The 22,381-nt window shown below is 41.4% G+C and overlaps 2 protein-coding genes across 5 annotated transcripts in view; one reads left to right on the top strand and one right to left on the bottom strand.

Moving 5' to 3' along the window:
* Positions 1–22,381, bottom strand: part of PATJ (PATJ crumbs cell polarity complex component) — a 382,417-nt gene that overhangs the window by 21,595 nt on the left and 338,441 nt on the right. For all 4 annotated transcript variants that reach the window (XM_025288586.3, XM_025288590.3, XM_025288587.3 and 1 more), the window contains exons 39-42: positions 19,500–19,614; positions 18,716–18,753; positions 15,278–15,400; positions 14,429–14,533 (exon numbers count right to left, since the gene is read on the bottom strand). In XM_025288586.3, the coding sequence (XP_025144371.3) occupies positions 14,429–14,533; positions 15,278–15,400; positions 18,716–18,753; positions 19,500–19,614 (381 nt within the window). The remainder of the gene's footprint in view (positions 1–14,428; positions 14,534–15,277; positions 15,401–18,715; positions 18,754–19,499; positions 19,615–22,381) is intronic.
* Positions 5,889–7,475, top strand: LOC112585657 (fibrous sheath CABYR-binding protein-like). Its single transcript, XM_025288592.3, has 2 exons — positions 5,889–6,011; positions 6,901–7,475. Exons 1-2 carry the CDS (start codon positions 6,006–6,008, stop codon positions 7,420–7,422), a joined length of 528 nt encoding a protein of 175 aa, XP_025144377.2. The 5' UTR covers positions 5,889–6,005; the 3' UTR covers positions 7,423–7,475.

Below are 22,381 nucleotides of genomic sequence, written 5' to 3' on the forward strand. Positions count from 1 at the left end.
GCTCAGGAAACTCAAACAGGGGCTCTGTATCAACCTAGAGCGGTGGGATGGGGAGAGAGATGGGAGGGAGTTTCAAAAGGGAGGGGATATATGTATACCTATGGCTGATTCATGTTGAGGTTTAATGGAAAACAGCAAAATTCCGTAAAGCAATTATCCTTCAATAAAAAATAAACTTTTAAAAAAATTGAGTAAAAAAAAAAAAAGAAACTGGCCCAAAATAGAGCCACATATGCTAAGCCCTCCAAAGACTTAACACCTAACCTAACTACAGTTTCAGCTGCTCCTTGAAGTGGAATTTTAAACCAATCAGTCTGGAATTTCCTCATCAAGACCAATCAGAGAATATATTTAATAAGTCCTACCAGAAATAATCCACTCTTTTAACTTCCTTGTCCTACCCTCCTTCCTATAAAAGCCTTCCAGTTTTGTATAGAACCTTGGAGTACCATTCTATTTGATAAATGGGATGCATTCCAGTTATCATGAATAATAATAATTCATGAATAATGATATAATAATTCATGAATAATAATATTCATACATCATTTAATAAAGACAAACAGACCTTCAAATTTACTCAGTTTAATTTTGTTTAACAATCTCCTCCTTCCCCGCTTTATGTTTTCTTACTACCATTACTATCTAATTAACTATATATATTTTGCCTTGTCTTGTCTTGAAAGTGTGAAAGTTGCTCAGTCATGTCCAGCTCTTTGTGACCCTACAGACTATACGATCCGTGGAATTCTCCAGGCCAGAATACTGAGTGGGTAGCCTTTCCCTTCTCCAGGGTATCTTCCCAACCCAGGGATCGAACCCAGGTCTCCTGCATTGCATGCAGATTCCTTACCAGCTGAGTCACAAGAGAAGCCCTGTCTTGTCTTATCACTTCATATTAGAATGTGAGGACATGAAGTTTGTCTGTTTTATTCACCACCGTATCCCCCTTATGTAGAACATGTTTAATATTTGATGAATGAAAGAATATCTCTTGATTTCCTATGATTTGCATTTGTTGTTGTTGTTGTTCAGTCACTCTGTCATGTCTGACTCTTTGCAACTCCGTGGACTGCAGCATGCCAGGCTTCCCAGTCCTTCACCATCTCCTGGAGCTTGCTCAAGCTCATGTCCATTGAGTCGGTGATGCCATCCAATCATCTCATCCTCTGTTGTCCCCTTCTCCTGCCTTCAATCTTTCCCAGCATCAGGGTATTTTTCAATGAGTCAGCTCTTCGAATCAGCTGGCCAAAGTATTGGAGCTTCAGCTTCAGCATCAGTGCTTCCAATGAACATTCAGGATTGATTTCCTTTAGGACTGACTGGTTTGAACTCCTTGCAGTCCAAGGGACTCTGAAGAGTCTTCTCCAACACCACAGTTTAAAAGCATCCATTCTTCAGCCCTCAGCTTTCTTTACCAGATCTCACATCCATACATGATTGGAAAAACCATAGCTTTACCTAGATGTACCTGTGTCAGCAAAGTTATGTCTCTGCTTTTTAATATGCTGCCTAGGTTTTTCATAGCTTTTCTTCCAAGAACCAAGTGTCTTTTAATTTCATGGCTGCAGTCACTATCTGAAGTGACTTGGGAGCCCAAAAAATAAAGTCTATTATTGTTTCCACTGTTTCCCCATCTATTTGCCATGAAGTGATGGGACCAAATGCCATAGTCTTAGTTTTTTGAATGTTGAGTTTTAAGTCAGGTTTTTCACTCTCCTCTTTCACCTTCATCAAGAGGTTCTTAAGTTCTTCTTCACTGATTCGCATTTAGATGGTCCCAAACAAAAGTATGGCACAAACGAAGAGTGGTGCAGTGGTAAAGAATCTGCCTGCCAAAGAGAGAGATGCAGATTTGATCCTTGGGTCAAAAAGACCCCCCAGGATAGGAAATGACAACCCACTCCAGTATTCTTGCCTGGGAAATCGAATAGAGATAAGAGCCTGGCAGGCTACAGTCCTAAGTCAAAGCGAGTCAGACGTGACTGAGGGACTGAGCACGCACACAAACAAAAGTATAGAACTGACATGTAAATAATCAGTTATATTTCTATTCTGCAAAAATATTGCAAAGAATTAAGAAGAAATATGGCATACCTCTGACAGAATGAAGATCTGAAGTTGTTTTTGCCACTTAAATGGTACGATGCTTAAGTTTCAGTTTTTTCACCTGTTAAACAGGATTCATAAAAAACCTGCCTTATATGCTTATTCTGGAGTTGTCTTCTACCTCAACTAGTTATCCAAACTTCTTTCTCAAGGGCTCCTGGGCTACCCTTGCTTCTGATGAACTGTCCTTCTAGATGATACTAGCACACAAGGACAGAGTGAGTTCCGTTAGACAGCAAAGAGATCAAACCAGTTAATCCTAAGGGAGAACAACCTTGGATATTCCTTGAAAGGACTGATGCTGAAGCTGAAGCTCCAATGCTTTGGCCACCTGATTCGAAGAGCTGACTCACTGGAAAAGACACTAACGCTGGGAAAGACTGAGAGCAAGAGGAAAAGGGGTGACAGAGGATGAGATGGTTGGAGGGCATCATCGACTCAATGGACTTGAGTCTGAGCAAACTCCAGGAGATAGTGAAGGACAAGGAAGCCAGCGTGCTGCAGTCCATGGGGTCACAAAGAGCCAGACTGGACTGAGAGACTGAACAACAGTGGGTGAAAGGACTTGACTTAGCAGCAGTGCAAGAGCTTGATTTGATTGCAGTTTCAGGGTAAGCCAACAGAGGGCATGACTACCAAAATACGAATAAGCAAGCTTCATTGCATCTGCTAATAGAGTACTTAGAAGGGAAAGCCACAGGCTAGCCCTGGCTGGATCAGAACACATTTTGGGTGAAACATCCTATTCTGGAGGAAAACACTGTTTTGCATAAGTTATAAGACCTTCTGGAAATACTATCATATAAAGAATGAATGAATTGGGGGGATATTTAGGATAAACAACAAAAAGGAAAATGACAAACTGTCCTCTACACTTCCCACCAGTTTTTTTTTTTCCTCTTCTCCTCAGCAAGTGTAGTGGAGGAACTGTCTTTGCATGTGACTTAAGTAATCCTACCTACTCTCAGCCTACATCATTTTCAAAAGCCCACCCTCTTCCAGTTGCCATCCCCAGGATCTGACCCTGACTTCATGACCCCGTCTCTGGCTTTCCTCCTGCTGCTGGGCCACTCTTGTGTCTCTGCTATTCTACATACCCCTCATGGCTCAGGCCTGGCCGTTTCCCACTTGTACACTCAGGATCTAGGGTACAGCATCCACATTCCCACAGCTTTAAATTCCAATGATGTGCTGACAATTCCCAGCTTAGTTTGTTATATCCAATTGCCAACTCAATATCTGCATTTTAATACCTCAAAGCCTTATTAAAATTAATACAACCAAATTCAAATTCTTGATCCAACAACCAAATCCCTTCATTTTCCTTTTAGTTTTCCTCTTCTGAGTAGATAGCACCTCCAGCTGCCTAATTAGAAACCCACTAGGTATAATCTCGGAGAAGGCAATGGCACCCCACTCCAGTACTCTTGCCTGGAAAATCCCATGGACAGAGGAGCCTGGTAGGCTACACTCCATGGGGTCGCTAAGAGTCGGGCACGACTGAGCGACTTCCCTTTCACTTTTCACTTTCATGCATTGGAGAAGGAAATGGCAACCCACTCCAGTGTTCTTGCCTGGAAAATCCCCGGGACAGCGGAGCCTAGTGGGCTGCCATCTATGGGGTTGCACAGAGTCGGACACGACTGAAGCGACTTAGCAGCAGCAGCAGCAGGTATAATCTTGAAAATACCCGATTGCTGGCTGGTGATTGCCCATCTGGAAAGGTGCTAAGGTGTTGGGATGCTAACCATACTGATGCTTATTCTGAATAATCTACCACCAAATCCTCTGGACTCTGCCTCCAAAATACTTCTCAAGTCTGCTTTCTTTTCATCTCCCTAGTGACCATCCTAATTCAATCCACCACCATTGGTTGCCTTTTACCTGGAATCCCCACTTACTCTCTTCTACACAAGAGCCAGTTATTGTTTGAAATATAAAATGGATAATGACCCTCCCCTGCTTAAATCCTTTCAGTGGTCTCTCTTTGTACCTGGAATAACATTAAGACTCCCTGATTATACAAATGTCCTTTCCAGAATTACTCCTGTAATCCCATCTATATCATCCCCTCCTCCCCACATTCCACAGTTCTTTCTGCCTGGAGTCCCTCCCCCCGTCCAACCTGGTTTGGCCCCTGAAGCCAAACCAGTTGTCCTGGCATCAGCTTAAAAGTCACTTCCATTATACCAACCTTCTTTGATTACCTATGTTTAATTTTTCCTGTTTTCCTCTCTGTAGCACTCTGAATATTCCTCACAAATTGTCATGATATTAATACATATTTGTATGATTGTCAACAGTCTTTCCAACCAGTCCATCCTATAGGAAATCAGTCTTGAATATTCATTGGAAGGACTGATGCTGAAACTGAAACTGCAATACTTTGGCTACCTGATCCAAAGAACTGACTCATTGGAAAAGACCCTGATGCTGGGAAAGATTGAGGGAAGGAGGAGAAGGGGACGACAGAGGATGAGATGGTTGGATGGCATCACCGACTCAACGGACACTGAGTTTGAGTAAACTCGGGGAGTTGGTGATGGACAGGGAGGCCTGGCGTGCTGCAATTCATGGATGGCAAAGAGTTGGATACAACTGAGCAACTGAACTGAACTGAAAACCTTCTTAAGGAATAGAGCAGATTGGGTTCAATTTTCTGAATTTCCACAGAACACAGTGAGATTGGTTTGGGGTCTTTTTAAGAAGAAAAAATTCTAGCAACTAAGGCAGTTACAGAAAGGAAAGGCTCAGCTGGTTAGGACATGGGCCCCCCACAAAGCAAGCACTCAAGTAGAGACTCAAACTCTATGGATTTAGGTTATGGTGAAGGGGATTCCTATGTTGTAGTTGTTGTTTAGTTGCTAAGTCATGTCTGATTCTTTTGTGACCCCGTGGATGGTAGCCCGCCAGGCTCCTCTGTCCATGGGATTCTCCAGGCAAGAATACTGGAGTGGTTGCCATGCTCTCCTCCAGGGCATCTTTAGGACCCAGGGATGGAACCTGCGTCTCTTACGTCTCGTGCGTTGGCAAGTGGGTTCTTTCCCACTAGTGTCACCTGGGAAGCCCATGTGGAGTCAGGCAAATCAGCTGGTCAAAGGGTACAGCCCTGGTCTTGGACCCTCACACCAGGAGATATGCCTCATTCTGCATATAATGAAGTAGGGTCTACACATGGAGCCAGGAAGAGTGAAGCGCAGAGTCAAACAAGCAGCTGGAAGCAGAGCTGAACTTCACAGTGGGTGCTCAGCAACAGGAGGGAAAGATGCACCCTCCCCCCCCCAGTACTACATGGAGAGGGTTTGGGATGTAGGAAATACACACTCCATGGATGTTCTAGGAAGAAAGCTTTTGAACTTTAATAAACTTTCAGGAGCCCATATAAACTGTGAAACCGAAGTCATAGTTCTATTTGGGTAAAAGTTAAATATTTTATCTAGCTAGAAAATACAAAAACATTTGGCAGCACCATCTTATAGGGTGGTAAGGCCTCTCGCTTGATCCCTACCCTGAAATAAAAGGGCCTCTCAACAACTGATAATATTAAATCCTAGGAGCAACTTAGGATCCCCCAGCTCCTGCCTATTTTTCAGAAGTGGAATATAAGGGGCTGGATAGGAAATGGGAAGGATTTTCACTGATAGTTTGGTCTTTTGCAGAGAAACAAAGAGATAAACCCATCATCCCCAGAATGACTTGATAGCCCCAAGGCATCTATATCAACAATCTTGGTCTTAAGAGTTGATTGGTCTCCCAGACTTGTAGAAGGAGATAATCTGATCTTGGAAAGGTATGCTCAGCTAGATACAAGTTTGAGGAGACAAAGACCTGGTCTGAGTCTTGGTTCAGCCCTGCTGTCTGAAGTGCTCTTCGCCCAGCAAGACCAGGGACCAGGCATGGAGGTAAGACTGGAAGACGGCTTAACTTGTGTGTTTAACTTGTGAGGAAGGGGGAGGCAAACAGGCTAACAGGAATTTTGCTCTTTTTTTGGTTGTTGTTTAAAGTAAATCTTGAACTACTGGGCGTAAACTTCCGTGGTAGATTCCGAGGACAGCAAATGTGTTCCTCACCCTGCAGCAAGCAGGCTTGCCACTGGTGCCGCCTGGTGTCCGAGACAGACACGGACATTCTACGTGGAGAGGGGGTGGGGGGATGGACAGGGATTCTGGGGTAAGGCAGAGAGGCTTCTGGGTCCTGAGGTGATGAGGTCTAAGGTCTGTGCAACCTGAAAGAGCCGTGGTGCCTGGAGTCCTTGGACCTGGCGAGGGCGAGCTCCAACTTGTAGGACCCACAACCTATGGTCTGGCCCTTTTACATCACTCAGGTCAGCAACCCTTCCCCTCATCCCTCAGGCCCCCAGGGGCCCCGAGGAGGCAGATGTGCTCTTTGCTCCCACTTACCCTTCACAGTCATTAGTGAAGTGAAGTCACTCAGTCGTGCCCGACTCTTACCGACCCCATGGACTGCAGCCTACCAGGCTCCTCCATCCATGGGATTTTCCAGGCAAGAATACTGGAGTGGGTTGCCATTTCCTTTTCACAGTCATTAACCTGGTTCAAAACCTGCAAGTCCTCTAAGTCTCTGTTCGTCCCCATTGTTGCACATGGTGCTGCGATAAGCATCCCAAGAGAGGCTCTTTAAGATGGAGAACTACATATGGAACTGCTGACTGATGGGGATACATGTATTAAATTAATAGTGTCCTAAGCTGCTATGTGGGTTCACCAGCTTAGACTCACCGGATGTTTAATGAAAGTACTTTGTTTTCTCGTATCTCTGCAACCATGATAGGGTCAAACATTCAGTAAATGTCTACCTGAGCAGAAGGAGGCCACTGACCCAAAGGAGAAGGAGGAGGAGGAGGTCTCTTCCCCTGAGGAGAGGGAGACCATGGACTTAAAAGAAGAAAAGGAAGCTTCCCTACCTCGGGAGGGGCAGAATATTGATTTGGAGGAAGAGGAAGAGGAAATCACTTCACCTGAGGAGGGGGAGACTTGCGAAAGGAAAGAAGAGAAGGAGGTAGTCACTCCACTCGAGGGCAAGATGTGTGAAATGAAGGATGGGGAAGAGGCCTTATCCTTTCAACTTATGGAACAAAGAGAGACCCGTGAGTCCCTGGAAGAGGAAGAACCAATAAGCGTGTTTCCCCGTCCAAATGAATTCTCCCCTCACTCCGTGTTTCCCCCTCCAACTGCTCCAACCCCTCACTCCGTGTTTCCCCCTCCAACTGCCCCAACCCCTCACTCCATGTTTCCCCCTCCAAATGAATTTCCCCCTCCCAGAGCATTTCTCCTTCAATATTTATCTCCTTAGATTTTTGTCTCCTCAAACCTTGACCTTAGAAGGTATCTCTTCTGATATGCTCTTTCTTCGTGCCTTATTTAGGTCCTTGTGGCATTTAATTTTTTTGTTCAAAACAAAACTATGTTCAATTGGAATTGTATGTTCTATATCAGAGCCATGTATGTTGGTACATTTTCTAATTGAATAATAAAACACAAGTCTTTATTGCATAGACCCTAGGATAAGTACCTTTGCTCAAAAACAGGTTTGGGGTGGATTATGTTTTGAAGAATTGAGAAGTGAAAATATTTTCCAGGTAAGTATTTACATTGCATCAAATGTACATCCAGGACATTACAATGCATAAAAGCTTGAGCTTCTTGCCTAGAACTTTCCTGACTTGCTGGTCTTGTAAAGGAATGAGATTAGCCTTTAGATCTGTTAGGACCCAAATCTTATAATGAGCTTCCCTGGTGGCTCAGTGGCAAAGGATCCTCCTGCAATGGAGGAGACACAGGTTTGATCCCTAGGTTGGGAAGATTCCCTTGAGTAGGAAAGGGCAACCCACTTCGGTATTCTTGCTTGGGAAATCCCATGGACAGAGGAGTCTGGTAGACGGTAGTCCATGGGGTCACAAAAGAGTTAGGCATGGCTTAGCAATTAAACAACAACAACAACAAAATCTTGTACAAGATACAAACTCCACACTCATGCCCAACTTGCATCCTAGATCCACAGTACAAATACACTAGAGACAGAGAGAAAGACTGTCAGGTTAAGGTGAACCCTGAGAAAGTTGGCATCTTAAGATGAGGGCACATTATAGAACAATCAAAATGAGCTTGCTTTGTCCCATGCCTGGCATTTGGTGTAACTTAATGGAGTAGAAAGCACATCTGATTAAAGCTTTTATTTAGAATCTCGTGACACTGATTCTAGTAACATCAGAATACACTGATTTTAATGTATTTGTTTTAAAAAAATGGTCTGAAGTGTGAAATGTTTTAAGTTTGGAATGGAGTGAAAGCGAAGTTGCTCAGTCGTGTCTGACTCTTTGCAACCTCATGGACTATAAGCCTGCCACTGTCCATGGGACTTTCCAGGCAAGAGTACTGGAGTGGGTTGCCATTTCCTTCTCCAGGGGATCTTCCCAACCCAGGGATCGAACCTGGGTCTCCTGCATTGCAGCAGATGCTTTACCCTCTGAGCCACCAGGGAACACAAAAATGAAGTAAGAAGAAGCAAAGTGACTTGGCCACATCACCATCTGATGGCACACATCTCAAATGCCACCTAGAAAACCACCACACTTCCAGGATTTTAAGAGGAATTTTAGCCCCCTCTGACTTCAAGACAATGTTATTATAATGAGAGTAATAAAGTGTGTGTTATGTTGCTTCTGTCATGTCAGACTCTTTGTGATTCCATGGACTGTAGCCCACCAGGCTCCTCTGTCCATGAGATTCTCCAGGCAAGAATACTGGAGCGCCATTCCTCCTCCAGGGGATCTTCCCAGCCCAGGGATCAAACCCACATCTCTTATGTCTCCTGCACTGGCAGGTGAGTTCTTTACCACTAGGGCCACCTGGGAAGCAATGACAGACAGCAATAAAGAATCACTTCTTTAACGCTTCCCTGGTAGCTCAGACAATAAAGAATGTGCCTGCCAATGCAGAAGGCCCCAGTACAATCCCTGGTGTGGGAAGATCCACTGGAGGAGGAAAAGGCAACCCATTCCAGTATTCTTGTCTGAGGAATACCATGGACAGAAGAGCCAGGAGGGCTACAGTCCATGGGGTCGCCAAGAGTCACACATGACTGAGAGACTAACACTTTCACTTTCCACTTTATTTAATGCTTAACACTTATAATCCACTATTTTTATTAAATGCTACACCTCATTTAATTCTCACCAAAACCTTGGAAGAAAGGAGAAATGATCCAGTTTCCTAGAGGAAGCTGAAGAAGTATTTTTGAAGTACTCAAAAATACTCAGCTTTCTGACACTAAAACCTACATGTCCTACAGAACTTACCTGAGGTCATCACTTCAACTTTTCAAACCGGTAGCTCTTGGTCCGTTTCCTGAAGTTTATCACCCCCTTTCTGGCACCACTTGGCTTTCTACCCATAAGGAACCCTCACAGATAGCTGGTCTTAACCCTGGCTACATAATAAGTCATGTGGGAAGCTTTAAAATATTCCAATGTTCAAGCCACATCCTAGACCAAATTCCATGGGGTGAGACCCAGGAACTGATACTAGAGTCAGCAATTTGATTGGGCAATCAAGGGTAAGAACTACTCACATGTACCTTTATAAAGAGGGGATACTGGTAGGTTGAGATGGGTATTCCAGACATAGAGAAAAGAGCAGTGCAAATCTTTGCTCATCTCTAAAGGATGCACTACCCAGTGGGTTTCAGATTGCTCTCTGAACTAGAAGCATCAGCAACACCTGGCAGCTTGTTATAAAGGGAAATTTGTGGATCCACCCCAGTCCAACAGAATCAGAAGCTCTGGGAGTGGGACCCAGCAATGCATCTGTTTAACAAGCCCTCCAGATGATCCTGTAGCATGCTGAGGTTTGAGAAGCGCTTTTCTCAAGTGTCAAAATCACTTCTTTATTCATTCATAGAAAATGATTATCCTCAAAGGAAAGCCATCAGACTCAAATGCTGTGAAACACTTCTTACCCTCTTTTTCAGAGATAACATTACCTCCATCTTTTTCCTTTGTCCTTTGCTCCCAACTAGTCCCTTGCATTCTACTGACTTGCCACCAACTTTGAAAGAGAGAAATCAATTATTTTAAAGATTGCCAGTGATTGATCTGACGGCTGCCTTCCCACAGTTTTATTTACTTTTGTCTCATTGTAAGTGTGGTGTTCTTAAAATTCTTTTCTCCTTTAGGGTCTAGGACCTGTATTCTCAACTCCTGGTTCTTTTCAATTTTCTAGGATATTTCCTTTTGTGTGCACATGATTTAAAATTAAGTAATACAGTACATGATAAAAAATTCAATACTCTTATTCCCTAGAGACATACTGAATATTTCTCTTTTCAATTCTAGAGATATAAGATAAATAATACACTTTATAAGACTACTTTGAACTTTATCATCTTGATCACGTCTATAGACTACTCAGTCACATCTATAGACTACTTATTCCAACAGATGAAAGTTTAGCTTGCCAAAATCTTACACTTACCTTTTATATTTTTAAGTTCTACTTGTTTCCTGTGTTTCTTTAGATGTGTTAAATACTTAAATCTTTGTAGTTTTAACAATTTCCAACAATCTTATTTCAACTTCAAAGATTTAACTCTCATATTTTCCTATGAACACATCTCAAACTGTCATGCTACTAATATTTCATGCATCATGATGTTTCATTCTGTGGGTTTTATTATGACTTACGTAAATGTTATTCATATTGAGCCAACTACTGTTGTATGTTTATGTTTCTCTCCCCCTTTCTTTGGTACAAGTTTATTGTCCTCAAGGTTAATAATCTCATTTTGTTTAATTTTTTATATATTATAATAATTCAGCCCCAAACTTTCCACCTGACCTTAAACCTCCAATGCAGTTAAATATACAAGGTAATCCATCTGTCCCTCTTTTTTCCCTCTTTAATTCAGAGGCATCTCTCAGAGTCTTCTGGTCTCCCTGCTTCAATTTGGATAAATTGTTCTCTCTGCCTGCTGCATAGCTGTCCTAGGACTTTCCTGTTCCTCAGCTTTGGATCCACTGGTTTCCCTCTCTCTTTACTTTCTTCTTTTGTTGGAGTATATCCTAAAGTAATTTTCTCAGGGAGCAGACGAGAGTCAGAAGTCAGGGGGATTAATAAGCGTGTGTCTGGGAGGTCCTTGAGGGCATCTTCCAGAACACACACAAACAAAAACTGATGTAAAAGGGCCCAACTGCTGGTTAGGAGAGACATGCCATGCTCAAGATAATATAGAGAAAACAGTTACTTCTCTTGGGAGCCCTAGACTGAAAATGAAACAGAAAAAATAAGACATAGGATTAATTCAGGAGATCCAGCGTCCAACATCGAGGAACTGAAAAAAAAGAAACAGAAAGAGGGAAAAAACAAGAAATGAAGTAAATTTAACTTAAGGTCCATTAATAAGTGAACAAGTTAAATAAAAGAAGAAAAATACCTGTACACTACATTCTAAAGCTTTCAAAGAGAAAAGCATAAGCTATTGGGTTGGACAAGAAATTCCTTCTTCTGCTGTCCATAGTTGTTACTGATTCCAAGTCTTATTCTCTGTGTTTGTCTCTACTGTTTCATTTATTCAGCCAATAACTATGAAGTATAATGTGTCAGGCAGTGGGAATGTCAACCCCAAGAAGTTGTGGATGGCTATATTTATCCCATTTCCAGCACTGAAGTCTTCCCAAGCTTTGGTAGCACACTTCCTCTGTCTGCTGGATATCTCTACCTTGGGTGCCTCCAAACACAACGTTCTCTTCTCTCCCAACATACCCTTCCTGTATTTCCTAGTTTAGTTACTGCTGCCTTAATCCACATTCTATACGCTAAAAGGTCTAGATCCAGAGAAAGCCCCACAGGCTCCTGTAGTGACAAAAATCCCTGATACACTCATTTTATCCTCTGTGTTCTCAAAGAAAGAGGTAAAAACAAAAATTTGTATGCGAGTCTGGGTTACCTGGCTTTGTCCAAAAAAGGTTGGATGGTAATTCATAGACAAAAGTGCTAAACCAGACAAACTTTCAAAACCAGGCAAATCCAGGCAAACCATACCTCCAAATATAGTTGAGAATATTTAAAATGATCCCTACATCCAAATCAATTCCCACTGACCAATTTTTATTTGACAATAAGATACCATCAGACTTCAAGGGCAGAAATAGCCGCTTCTTTACTATACCTAGCACTAGCAATTTAAACTACAAGGAGAAGCTTCCAGAAGTGTTGGTGGTCTCCTCCACTCTCTTCCCCTTCTCCACCCCGCAGTCTGCTGACCCAGACCTAATCTTCCCTGTGCCATCAGCAGTTGCTGATCGCTTTGCATGTGCACCAACAAGTATTTTCCACAACATCAGACACAATTATCTGACCTTCCTACTGCTCTGCCACTGGGCTGGCTCACCTGATCATGAAAATAATCACCTACTGACAAGTCAGCTGTGATAATGTATTGCTGGTACCACTCCATGCACAGTGTTTCAATTAAAGTGAATACGACTATGCAACTGAAAGGCGTCCAACACAAGATGTAAGAATTTCCTGAGTTCTGTCTCTAAAGCTTTTGGCAGCACGTATGCCCCATACCCAGACCCATTCACCTACAGAGTGGAGTAGATCACAACTGTCAAAATCCCAAAGGATTCTATTAAGTTTTTAACAGCACCTGTTAGACAAATAACACCACCACCTAATGTGATTAACGCAAGAGAACGTTTTGAAACCAAAAGTCATTTTCTTAAAATGCAGAAATAGGAAAAATAAGGAATCCCTTCAGAAGTATGTTAATAGTGGCAATCTGGCTGAATGGAGCATTAACTTCTGCATAGGGAGAGCATGCGCTCATCTCCACTTAAGGAACTTTACATGGTGAATGTCATACTTTCACATTGTGCCTTCCTGTTTCTTTGTGAAGAAGATGGAGCTGAATAAATTACGCTGGAAAATAACAATGTCAATAATACTAGATTCCACTAAGGGAAACACTTTCCCCACTCCCTCCCCCCACCCCAACCCCCTCCTGTACATAGTTATCCTTTGAAACAACTTCCTGGTAAAATCCTGTGTAACTAATGGGCCACAGCTCTGTGATTGAAGAGTTGCACTTGCATGGCCTCTAGGGGTCAGCATAACTCGAAGGAAAGGCAAGAGCTGGAAACAAGAAAAAGCCAGGATTTGCAGGCTCTGAGGAAGACTGAGGGGTGGAAGGCGAAACGACAGGTAACCCCTGAGGATGACGACATGAGGAAGCCGTCTCTGGGACTCTACACCCAGTCCACTCAGTTTCCATTTGTGTTCAACAGAAACTTGGGGACCCAGATCATTGAATAATACGTTGCCTATCACATAAACTCCCTGGAAACCCCTGGCAGTCTTTTACAATTCCCTTCCTATGTGTTGAAAGCCACCGACTTTTGTTAAATGTCTGTTTTGGCACTTTTGACTTAGACCTCTGAGATGGTGAGACTTAAGCACCATAAATTGTTCCTCCCCAAAGTAATGGTTTTTCAATTTGAACTTATTATTTAAAGACTTGAATGATTAGAGGGTCTGGCTAGCCCTTTCTCTGAGATACCAAATGGTGGGTTTTATTCTTTTTACCTATAGACCATTTAATATTACCCCTGCAGAAGGATGGTGTTTATAATCATAGATTTTGGGGGGAGCTCAGTAATGAAACTGGCTGCCAGTACGCTACTCTAGCTCATTGCATGACATCAATCTCAGAGATACTCGAAGTGCTGAAAAGAGAAGGAGGGGTGACTAAGAGCACACCTTGTTTTTACTTCCTGGTATATTTCCCTGTGCCTCTGGAGACTACTCTTGGGGACCACAGCTGAAATATGATTGTCTGCCTTAGTTGATGACTACTATGTAGTATTTAGCAGTGCTGGCAATCATTTATGCTACAGGAAAAAAGCACTGTTACTTTTCCTGTCCTTTAAAGGACTGGAAGAAAACAGCACTTGGACAGTTCAGACGCAGTTTTGGGGTATAAGAAAAGAAATCATTTCCTATTCCATGCAAACTCTGATTTACAAAAGAACACCAGAAGCTAAAAGCCTTGTTGATTTATCATGTGAAGCAAAGAGTAATTTTTCTCCCCTTGTTATGCTTTCATATAATCATGCTCACTGCCTGTATGGGTGGCATTAAAGAATTTCTGAATAAAAATAATAATTTCTTGCTTTCAACCTTCATAATCCACATCAGCAAGCACCCTGCCGGGCGGTGATGCCTCCTGCCACTGACGCTCAATCGTTTTTGCTCGCCACTTATCTGCCTCTCCCAGCTGCGCGTTCCATTGATCGCAATACCTGCAGGATAATGCGCCCGTAGGCGTTCTTCAGCAGATTAACCACGTCTGCGTGAGACAGCCCATCCAAAGGTTGCCCATTAATGCTGACAATCCGATCTCCAACCTGGAAGTACAAAAGTGGGAGAAAAATCACTATCATTAAGAAAAATTAAATTTGAGAAGAATGCTTAAAATTCTTTGTAAGTCATATTTCCCATTTGTGGCTATTGTGAAGATTCTGTGTTTCTACTGTGTATGTATGCTCCAGAAGCATGAGGAATTTTTATGGCTTTTGCCCAAATACAGACCAATCAGAGAAACAAGAAGGGGGTCAGATTTGATTATTAAAAGGCCCGGCAGGCCACTTTTGTACCTGGGTAATGGTGGTGTTGCATACATCCATTTGCTACTAATAGTGGGATGCACAAATTACCTGTTCAATGAAGCTCTAATGAGGAAGCCAAATATTTTCTGCTTTATTTTTTTCCACCTAAATTAAGATTAAGGTGTGATGGGGGGAAAAAATCATAAGAATGTTGATGCTTTCGGTAGAAGGAAGATTTTAAGGTCAAATCTCTCTCAGGTGAAAATCAATTTCAGGTGGAACGTGGTGCCAAAAATGATATGGGAAGCTTTGCAAATGAGCTGCAATTTCATCTTTCACTGAGAAGCTTTGATATAAACAATATTTTTATATGCTTTGGGACATAATGAATTTCAGGTACAAACTGTCTCCAATGCATTTTGCTCACAGTGTGGGTCTCTGATGGCTGCTGATTCCAGTTTAAACCACTGCCCCTGGCAACCACGTCCTCTCCCACCCCACCCCATCACATGGTGTGAGCACTTCCCCACCCGCTCTGTTTACTTTAAGCTTCTGTGTCCGTGCAGCCACACCACTGGCCTGAATCATGGCAATAAATATTGGGATATCTCCTAAGGGACTTCCTTTTCCTCCAGCAATGCTGATTCCAAGGGCATCACTGGGCTCCTAAAAAAAAAGAAGAAAAACAATGCTTATATGTTTAACGAGGAGTCACAACCTGATGGTCCCCAGAGAGTTGCTGAACAAAATTCCTCTGTGACACAAGAGGTCAAGTGAGCATAGGAATTAACTTCAGTGCTTCTGAAGTCAGAAAGACCAGTGTTTCCATTAAACTGAAGTACTTAATTAGCTGGGACAAGGGGATGGGAAGTGGTATCCTAGGAAGTTCCTTAACCTCTTATAGCTTCATTCTCTTCATAAAGTGGGAAGAAAACCACCTACCTCACAGTGTTGATCTGAAGATTAAATGAGGTGATATAGTACAGTCCTGGACCACAGAAAAAGCTCAATAAAATGCAACAGTAGGAGTAAAAAATTTTTAAAAAAAGAAAGAAAGAAAAAAGCAAACCCTATGCTACTGCTGTTCAGTGGCCAATTTTGATGCAGACTTGGCAAGTATGTCCTCATATGGTGTTTATGATTAAATTACCGCACATATCATGCTCTTCTGGGTGTGAACAAACACACTTGGCTCTGAAGGAGCTGCAGGACTGAGTTAGAACAAAGGATCTTCAAGGACGCCCACTGCAGTGACTACCGAGTTTGGAGAGAGAAGCAACACGTGGCTGAAAATGTTCCCTAAGATTATTAGGTGACACCGTTTGGCTCATTCTGACTCTGCTGAAGAGACCCTGGCCTTTGTCCAGGTTTCTCTTACATGTATATCACAGGGTTAATATTTTAAAAATCACTAAAAGAACAAATGGTAAGTTCCAGTTTCAACGTGGTGGCATACATACCCTATGGCATCTCGCTCCTACTGATTAAAATGAAGACCTCTTGCCAAAACTTAGAGAACAACTACCTGAGGCTTCTGAAAAGTAAAGAAACTCAAATTGTGGTGGAGAGCTAAAATTTGGAGAAACAATAGCAGAGGGTATATTTTCCAGTTGTTTTCCGTACAGCTTTGACCTGAAGTCAAGGGGCTATAAAACTGGCTGTTGTTGTATTCAGTTACTCAGTTGTGTCCAACTCTTTGCAGCCCCATGGACTGCAGCCTGCCAGGCTCATCTGTCCATGGAATTTTCCAGACAAGAATACTGGAGTGGGTTGCCACTTCCTCCTCCAGGGGATCTTCCTGATCCCAGGATCGAACCCGAGTCTCTTGTGTCTCCTGCATTGGCAGGTGGGTTCTTTACCTCTAGTGTCACCTGGGAAGCCCCCATAAAGTTGGTGCAAATTGTTAAAACTTTGAAGTTAACTCATCTTTCTGGTCAGGGGAAAGAGGAAAAGGAGACCTGGTGGCTGGAGAATGAAGGAAGAAAACTAGAGTAGAAAGAGTCAGAGAGAGGGATCCCGGGAACCCACAGAATTCTGAAGCTCAACTCTAAGCCACACTCATGAACCACAGCCCCACACTCAGGAACTGAACTGAGATTTGAACCACCACTCATACCATAACTTGCAATATGAGCCTAACTGCTAAATACCTGCTAAAACATAAACAACATTCTTCAGGGTCTATATAGCATAACATGCAGCAGGGTCGGAAAAACCCCGTTACTTGACATGCAAGGAACCAGGGAAATGTGACGAATTTTCTTAAGTTCTTTCAAATATGTAGGACAGTTTAAAGCCAAGATGATACCATTGTCTGGCAGGGCTCTCAAATTATGCAGCCCATGTTAACATATGATGACAAGGACATACATGTTAGGGGAGTGGTTTGGGAAAAAGGACCTACAGGGTTGCAAGGCTTCTGTAGTTTCATCTGATCACTTAAAAATATACACAGGTCAGTGAGCTTCAATTTTACCTCGGTAAAGTTGGGAAAAGGAAAAAGAACAGAATGACCAAAAAACCATACAAGAAAAAACTTCAACACCCTGTTTTCCAAAGTTTGTGCCCAGCTTCTATATGCATCTGAATGCATCAATAGTAAAGCCCTACATGCAAATGGCAAGATGCGTTTCATTATAAAGTTTCTGCTCTGACTATATGTAGAAAAACAGGGTGGGTAGGAACTGGCCTTTTTATAAAAGCCTGTAAAAACAAGCAGCTGAAATGACTAAGAAAACAGAAAATGATATGCTATAAATCTTGGAATGAGAAATTTACGGAATAATTTGGTTATGTTCAAATTCATTATGATGTTTCTTTAATTTATCCATAATTATGCACATATTGGTACATTTAACTTCCCCATCCAAGGAACATTTGAGTTGCCACTCTGGTGGAAAGATACTTGGAATAATCAGGCAGATTTAGTCAAAGTTGCAGCCAATGACAAAGGATTCCACTTCCTGGACATTCATGATGAACTAGGTACTCTGCTAAGTACACTGTGTGCATGACCTCATTAATCCAAACAACAAGATTTACCTTGTGAGGTGTTAGAAGCCCAATCTACAGATGAGCAAACTGAGCTTAAGTAACTCGCCAAAGGTCATAGAGCTAATAAATGGTAAAGTGTCTTTAAACATAAGTCTAATTGAGTCCAGAGAACCTAGTTAAGTTGGATATCACTTTACTACAGCTGAACTATGAATACAACAAAGTCATAATTTTTTTCATTACTTCTTGAATCCCAAATTTAATAATAAGCATGAGCAAAATAAAAGTGCTTTCTAACACTCTGCATATCACACAGGAGTCTGAAAATTAGGACTTGATGACTTTATGAACTGAAATGCATCCTACACAGTCTTCTCCGGAGAGCAATTTAGCATTATGTATAAAAGCCTTTGAAAAACAAGTGTGGATTTTGACCCAACAATTTCATTTCTAAGAAATAATCCTAAAGAAAACACCCATGATATGAGCCAAGAAGAAAATACAAAGATATCTTTTGCTATAAAAGATAGCAAAAGTTGAGAAATATGCTACTTGTTTAATAAGAGGACATTGGCTAAGAAAAATTACAGCACATTTATATGATGGAATACTATGTTAACTGACAAAAATCATGCCATATGCTGTCAAAAAATACTGACTTGCATGACTAAGAGTCCATGCTGTAAAGTAAAAAAGGCAAGCTACAACAGTACGTCTAATTGATACCATTTTTTTGTTTGTTTTTATAAAACTTAAACATGGTACACAAAATGAAGTGGATGGGATGCACCAAAAAATTCACAGTGGTCATGAACGTGCTTTGCTTTATTTTTCTAAGTATGTCTGTGTTACACAGACCATATATTTACTTCAGTAACTTAAAAGAGCACACGAACAATCCAATACATTGCATTGAGGGGAAGATGTACATATTATGCAAATCCAAAACAAATCAGAAAAAAATAAAAAACAAAATCATTGACTTACCCTGATTATCTCAACGGTCCTTGGTCCCACATCTGTGCCTATAAAAAAGCAACAAATTAACTTTTTAAAAGTAAGAGATAACATATCTAGGATATAATATTGTCCCATGAAAATGGCATCATTTTCTCGGTCTTTAAGGAGAGAATACTGAGGCAAGAAGGCATTGTACCCTTTCTCAAAATTCTAACTGGCGACCATCTATCAGGGGTTATGTCCTCTATTTTTAACAAATCCTTCTGTTTGAGATAGATGTGGCCATAATCATTTGGTCTGACAAAAGCAGATGGACTATAGCAGCAGCTGCCTGGAATATGGTGAGTAAATGGCTTGGGGGGTGAGCCATTTGTGCCTCACAGCACATTTTTCTGCCTTAATCAAAGATAACTTTACCCAAGGAAAGACTTAAACCCCCCCTTCCCTGGCCCACCCATGATGGGATACACACTCTGACCTTCCTTGAGTGACCCATAATTTTTAAATTTTGTCTTTGGAAATGGTTTTACTTTATGAAGTACTTTAGATTTCTGCTTTTCTTCTTTTCATGTGTAAAGTTAAGGCACATTTCAAACACAGATCTCTATGGCTTTCCTTCCTTTAGAACAGGGCTTTCAGAAAGTTTGGGGCTTATGTGGCCGTGTTCAAAGGTTTAAAAACATTTTTGCTATACACCTGAAACTAACACAACATTGTAAATCAACTATATTCCAGTAATTTTTTTTTTTTAATTAAAAAAAAAAGATTGGGTAACAGGATGGTTTTGCTGATGGTGTGTCTGAAGTAATACCTGAATTTTGGGGGGAAGGATCTGAAGCTCGTTTTGTGCCAACCAGGTTTTGCAGGCTGGTGATGACAGGAGCCAGGGAAGGATGGAAGCTGCTGTGTGTGCTATGCTGACTCCCCTGAAAAGGAAACTCAGTGGTCAGTTTTAGAAATTCATACTTATTATTACTGTTTTACCTACTGAAGTAACCATAACCATGTAATAGAAAACTCTGTGGAGGCCAAAAAAGAAAACAAAAAGGAAAACTCACACTCCCTCTCTCATCACCCTAAAGAGCCCCATTTACCATTTGCTCCACTACTTTCTCCATTATATGTGCTTTTATACGTGGTTTCAATCATCAAGGTAGAAAGCATGCAGTAATTTCAGCTCTTTGTGTGCCACATGAAATCAGAAACATTTTCCTAGTGTGTTACACAGTGTTTACATATGATCAGTTAATGACACTAAGTGTCATTGGGGGGTGCATTTAACATGTATTTTCTTATTACTCAAATACATGAGCTATTTTGGTAAAACAAGCTCTGGGAATTGGTGATGGACAGGGAAGCCTGGTGTGCTGCAGCCCGTGGAGTCATAAAGAGTCAGACATGACTGAGCAACTGAACTGAAAATCTAGATCAACAGGAACTTGATTATATAGAATGCTCAACTATAAGAAAAAGCAGCAAATATCAAGGGAATATGTTATTTTAGGAATATTAAAAATTTTTTTTCTCAAAGATTTTCCTAGAGTTGGTAATAATTCAGCTCAATCTGCTATACCTCCATTGTGCTAGGTCACTTCAGTCGTGTCCGACTCTTTGTGACCCTGTGGACCATAGCCCAGCAGGCTCCACTGTCCATGGATTCTCCAGGCAAGAATACTGGAGTGGGTTGCCACTTCCTCCTCCAGGGGATCTTCCTGATCCAGGAATCGAACCCAAGTCTCTTATGTCTCCAGCACTGGCAGGCAGATTCTTTACTACTAGTGCCCCCTTCATTACTGTCCTTTTAAATAAATCTAATGTTTATTTAAATAAATTTAGATAATCTATAGCCATGTTTGCCTGGGCTATTTAATGAAAATCATATGCACAGTGAAGGATCTTCCCAATGCACACAACAATGACATCAATAATGAATAAAGAACTTTTTTATATCAAACTCTCAAGGTTATGCTTAATTGCCTCAAAATTTTAAAGTAAATCTAAGACTACAATTATCACCTGACAAATTATAATTTGATCCATTTCCTTAGTATGATGCAAGTTGCTTAATATTTTAATGTTCCCTAAATATGAAAAATTTTAAATTTATAGAAAAGTTGAATGATACAGTAGACATACCACCTAGATTCCAAAATTAATATTTTACTATATTTTCTTTGTTAGGTGAAATGTTTGGGAACAGCTTCCTCTTTTTCTCCATCTGGGTCATGGGCTGGTCTTCAGCTCATGAAGATGCAGGACACTTCCTTTTCACAGCCTGCTACTGGCCTCCTTCCCATTAGCTACCTATCAGTACAGATGCATTTCATGTGGGTCTTACTTTTAAGGATAAAGTAAGGATAGAATATATTTGCTGTTTTTCTTAACATTGAATTAAACTGCTATCCTCTGAAATGAAAATTCTGTGTAAAGAGGTTAGAGAAAAGTATTTGATACTTCATCACAGGTTTCCAAAATATGACAGCTCATATTTACCTACCAGATAAATGGTAATGGTGGGCTTTTTGACATTTAATGGTAGAATCTCTAAATTTGTTATCTCATGTGAGTATGAACTTTATTAATCTCCTGGATGCATATATACAATCTTCAAGGACAGAAATCCAGTTCTACCCACCACCCCACCTGTCAGTTCAAACTCTTTTTTAAAACACCAGAGCTCCTTGTACCCCTTTGTGCTTCTGCCTACGCTACATTCTCTGTCTGGGAGGCCTTCTCGTTCTCTTCAGTTTATCAAACTCCTTTTCTTCTGTGTCACCTTCACGTACTCTATAGGAAAAAAAATTCATCTCCAGTGTTGTCTATTCTACATTGTAACCCTTATGTCCAAAGGGGCTTTGATGAAATCACTTAAGTTGACTCTTTCATTAAGGAAGAAGCCAAGACAACTAGTAGCTTCCCCAATGGCTCGACTAGTAAAGAATTTGCCTGCAATGCAGGAGATGGAGATTTCGTTCAACTCCTGGGTTGGGAAGATCCCCTGGAGGAGGAAATGGCAACCCACTCCAGTATTCTTGCCTGGAGTATCCCATGGACAGAGGCACCTGGTGGGCTACAGCCCATGGGGTTGCAAAGAGTTGGACACAACAGAGCGATTGAGCCCACACCCCCAAGACAACTATTTTGAATCTCAAGTTCCCACTTTTGATACAAGTCTGATCAGAATTTTCACTATTTATTGATGTCTAGAATCCTACTGCACCACTCACTGTCTTTTAATACACATGATATTTGCTACCCATTACATAAGCCAGAAATGCAAATACAACAAAAAGCCCAAAAAACTTAACGATGTTTACTCGGTTTGCTTGCCCTAAAAATTATCTAAGACGAGCCAACTAACTTGTGATTCTATTTGAACAATGGTATTTTTCTTCACTCATTTCCTAACATAAATGAGGCAAAAGGGGCAGCTAATAGGATTCCAGAAGCACCTGTGGGCTAACCATAAAATCAGAATGCCTTCCAAACAAAGGCCTTGGAGAGGTTTTAAGTCTAAGGAAATCAGGAAGGAGACCAAAAGTCATCATGCTTTTAACCTCAAAACAAAGGCCCATCTAATAACCCACAAAGGGGATTAGGGAGTCACATGTACATTTCTATAGTTTAATTATATACGAAATAAGACTTAACATATAGTCTACCATCTTGATTTTGTCAGACATCACAGTGAAA

Source organism: Bubalus bubalis, chromosome 6 (assembly GCF_019923935.1).
Source record: "Bubalus bubalis isolate 160015118507 breed Murrah chromosome 6, NDDB_SH_1, whole genome shotgun sequence".
Taxonomy (NCBI): Eukaryota; Metazoa; Chordata; class Mammalia; order Artiodactyla; family Bovidae; genus Bubalus; species Bubalus bubalis.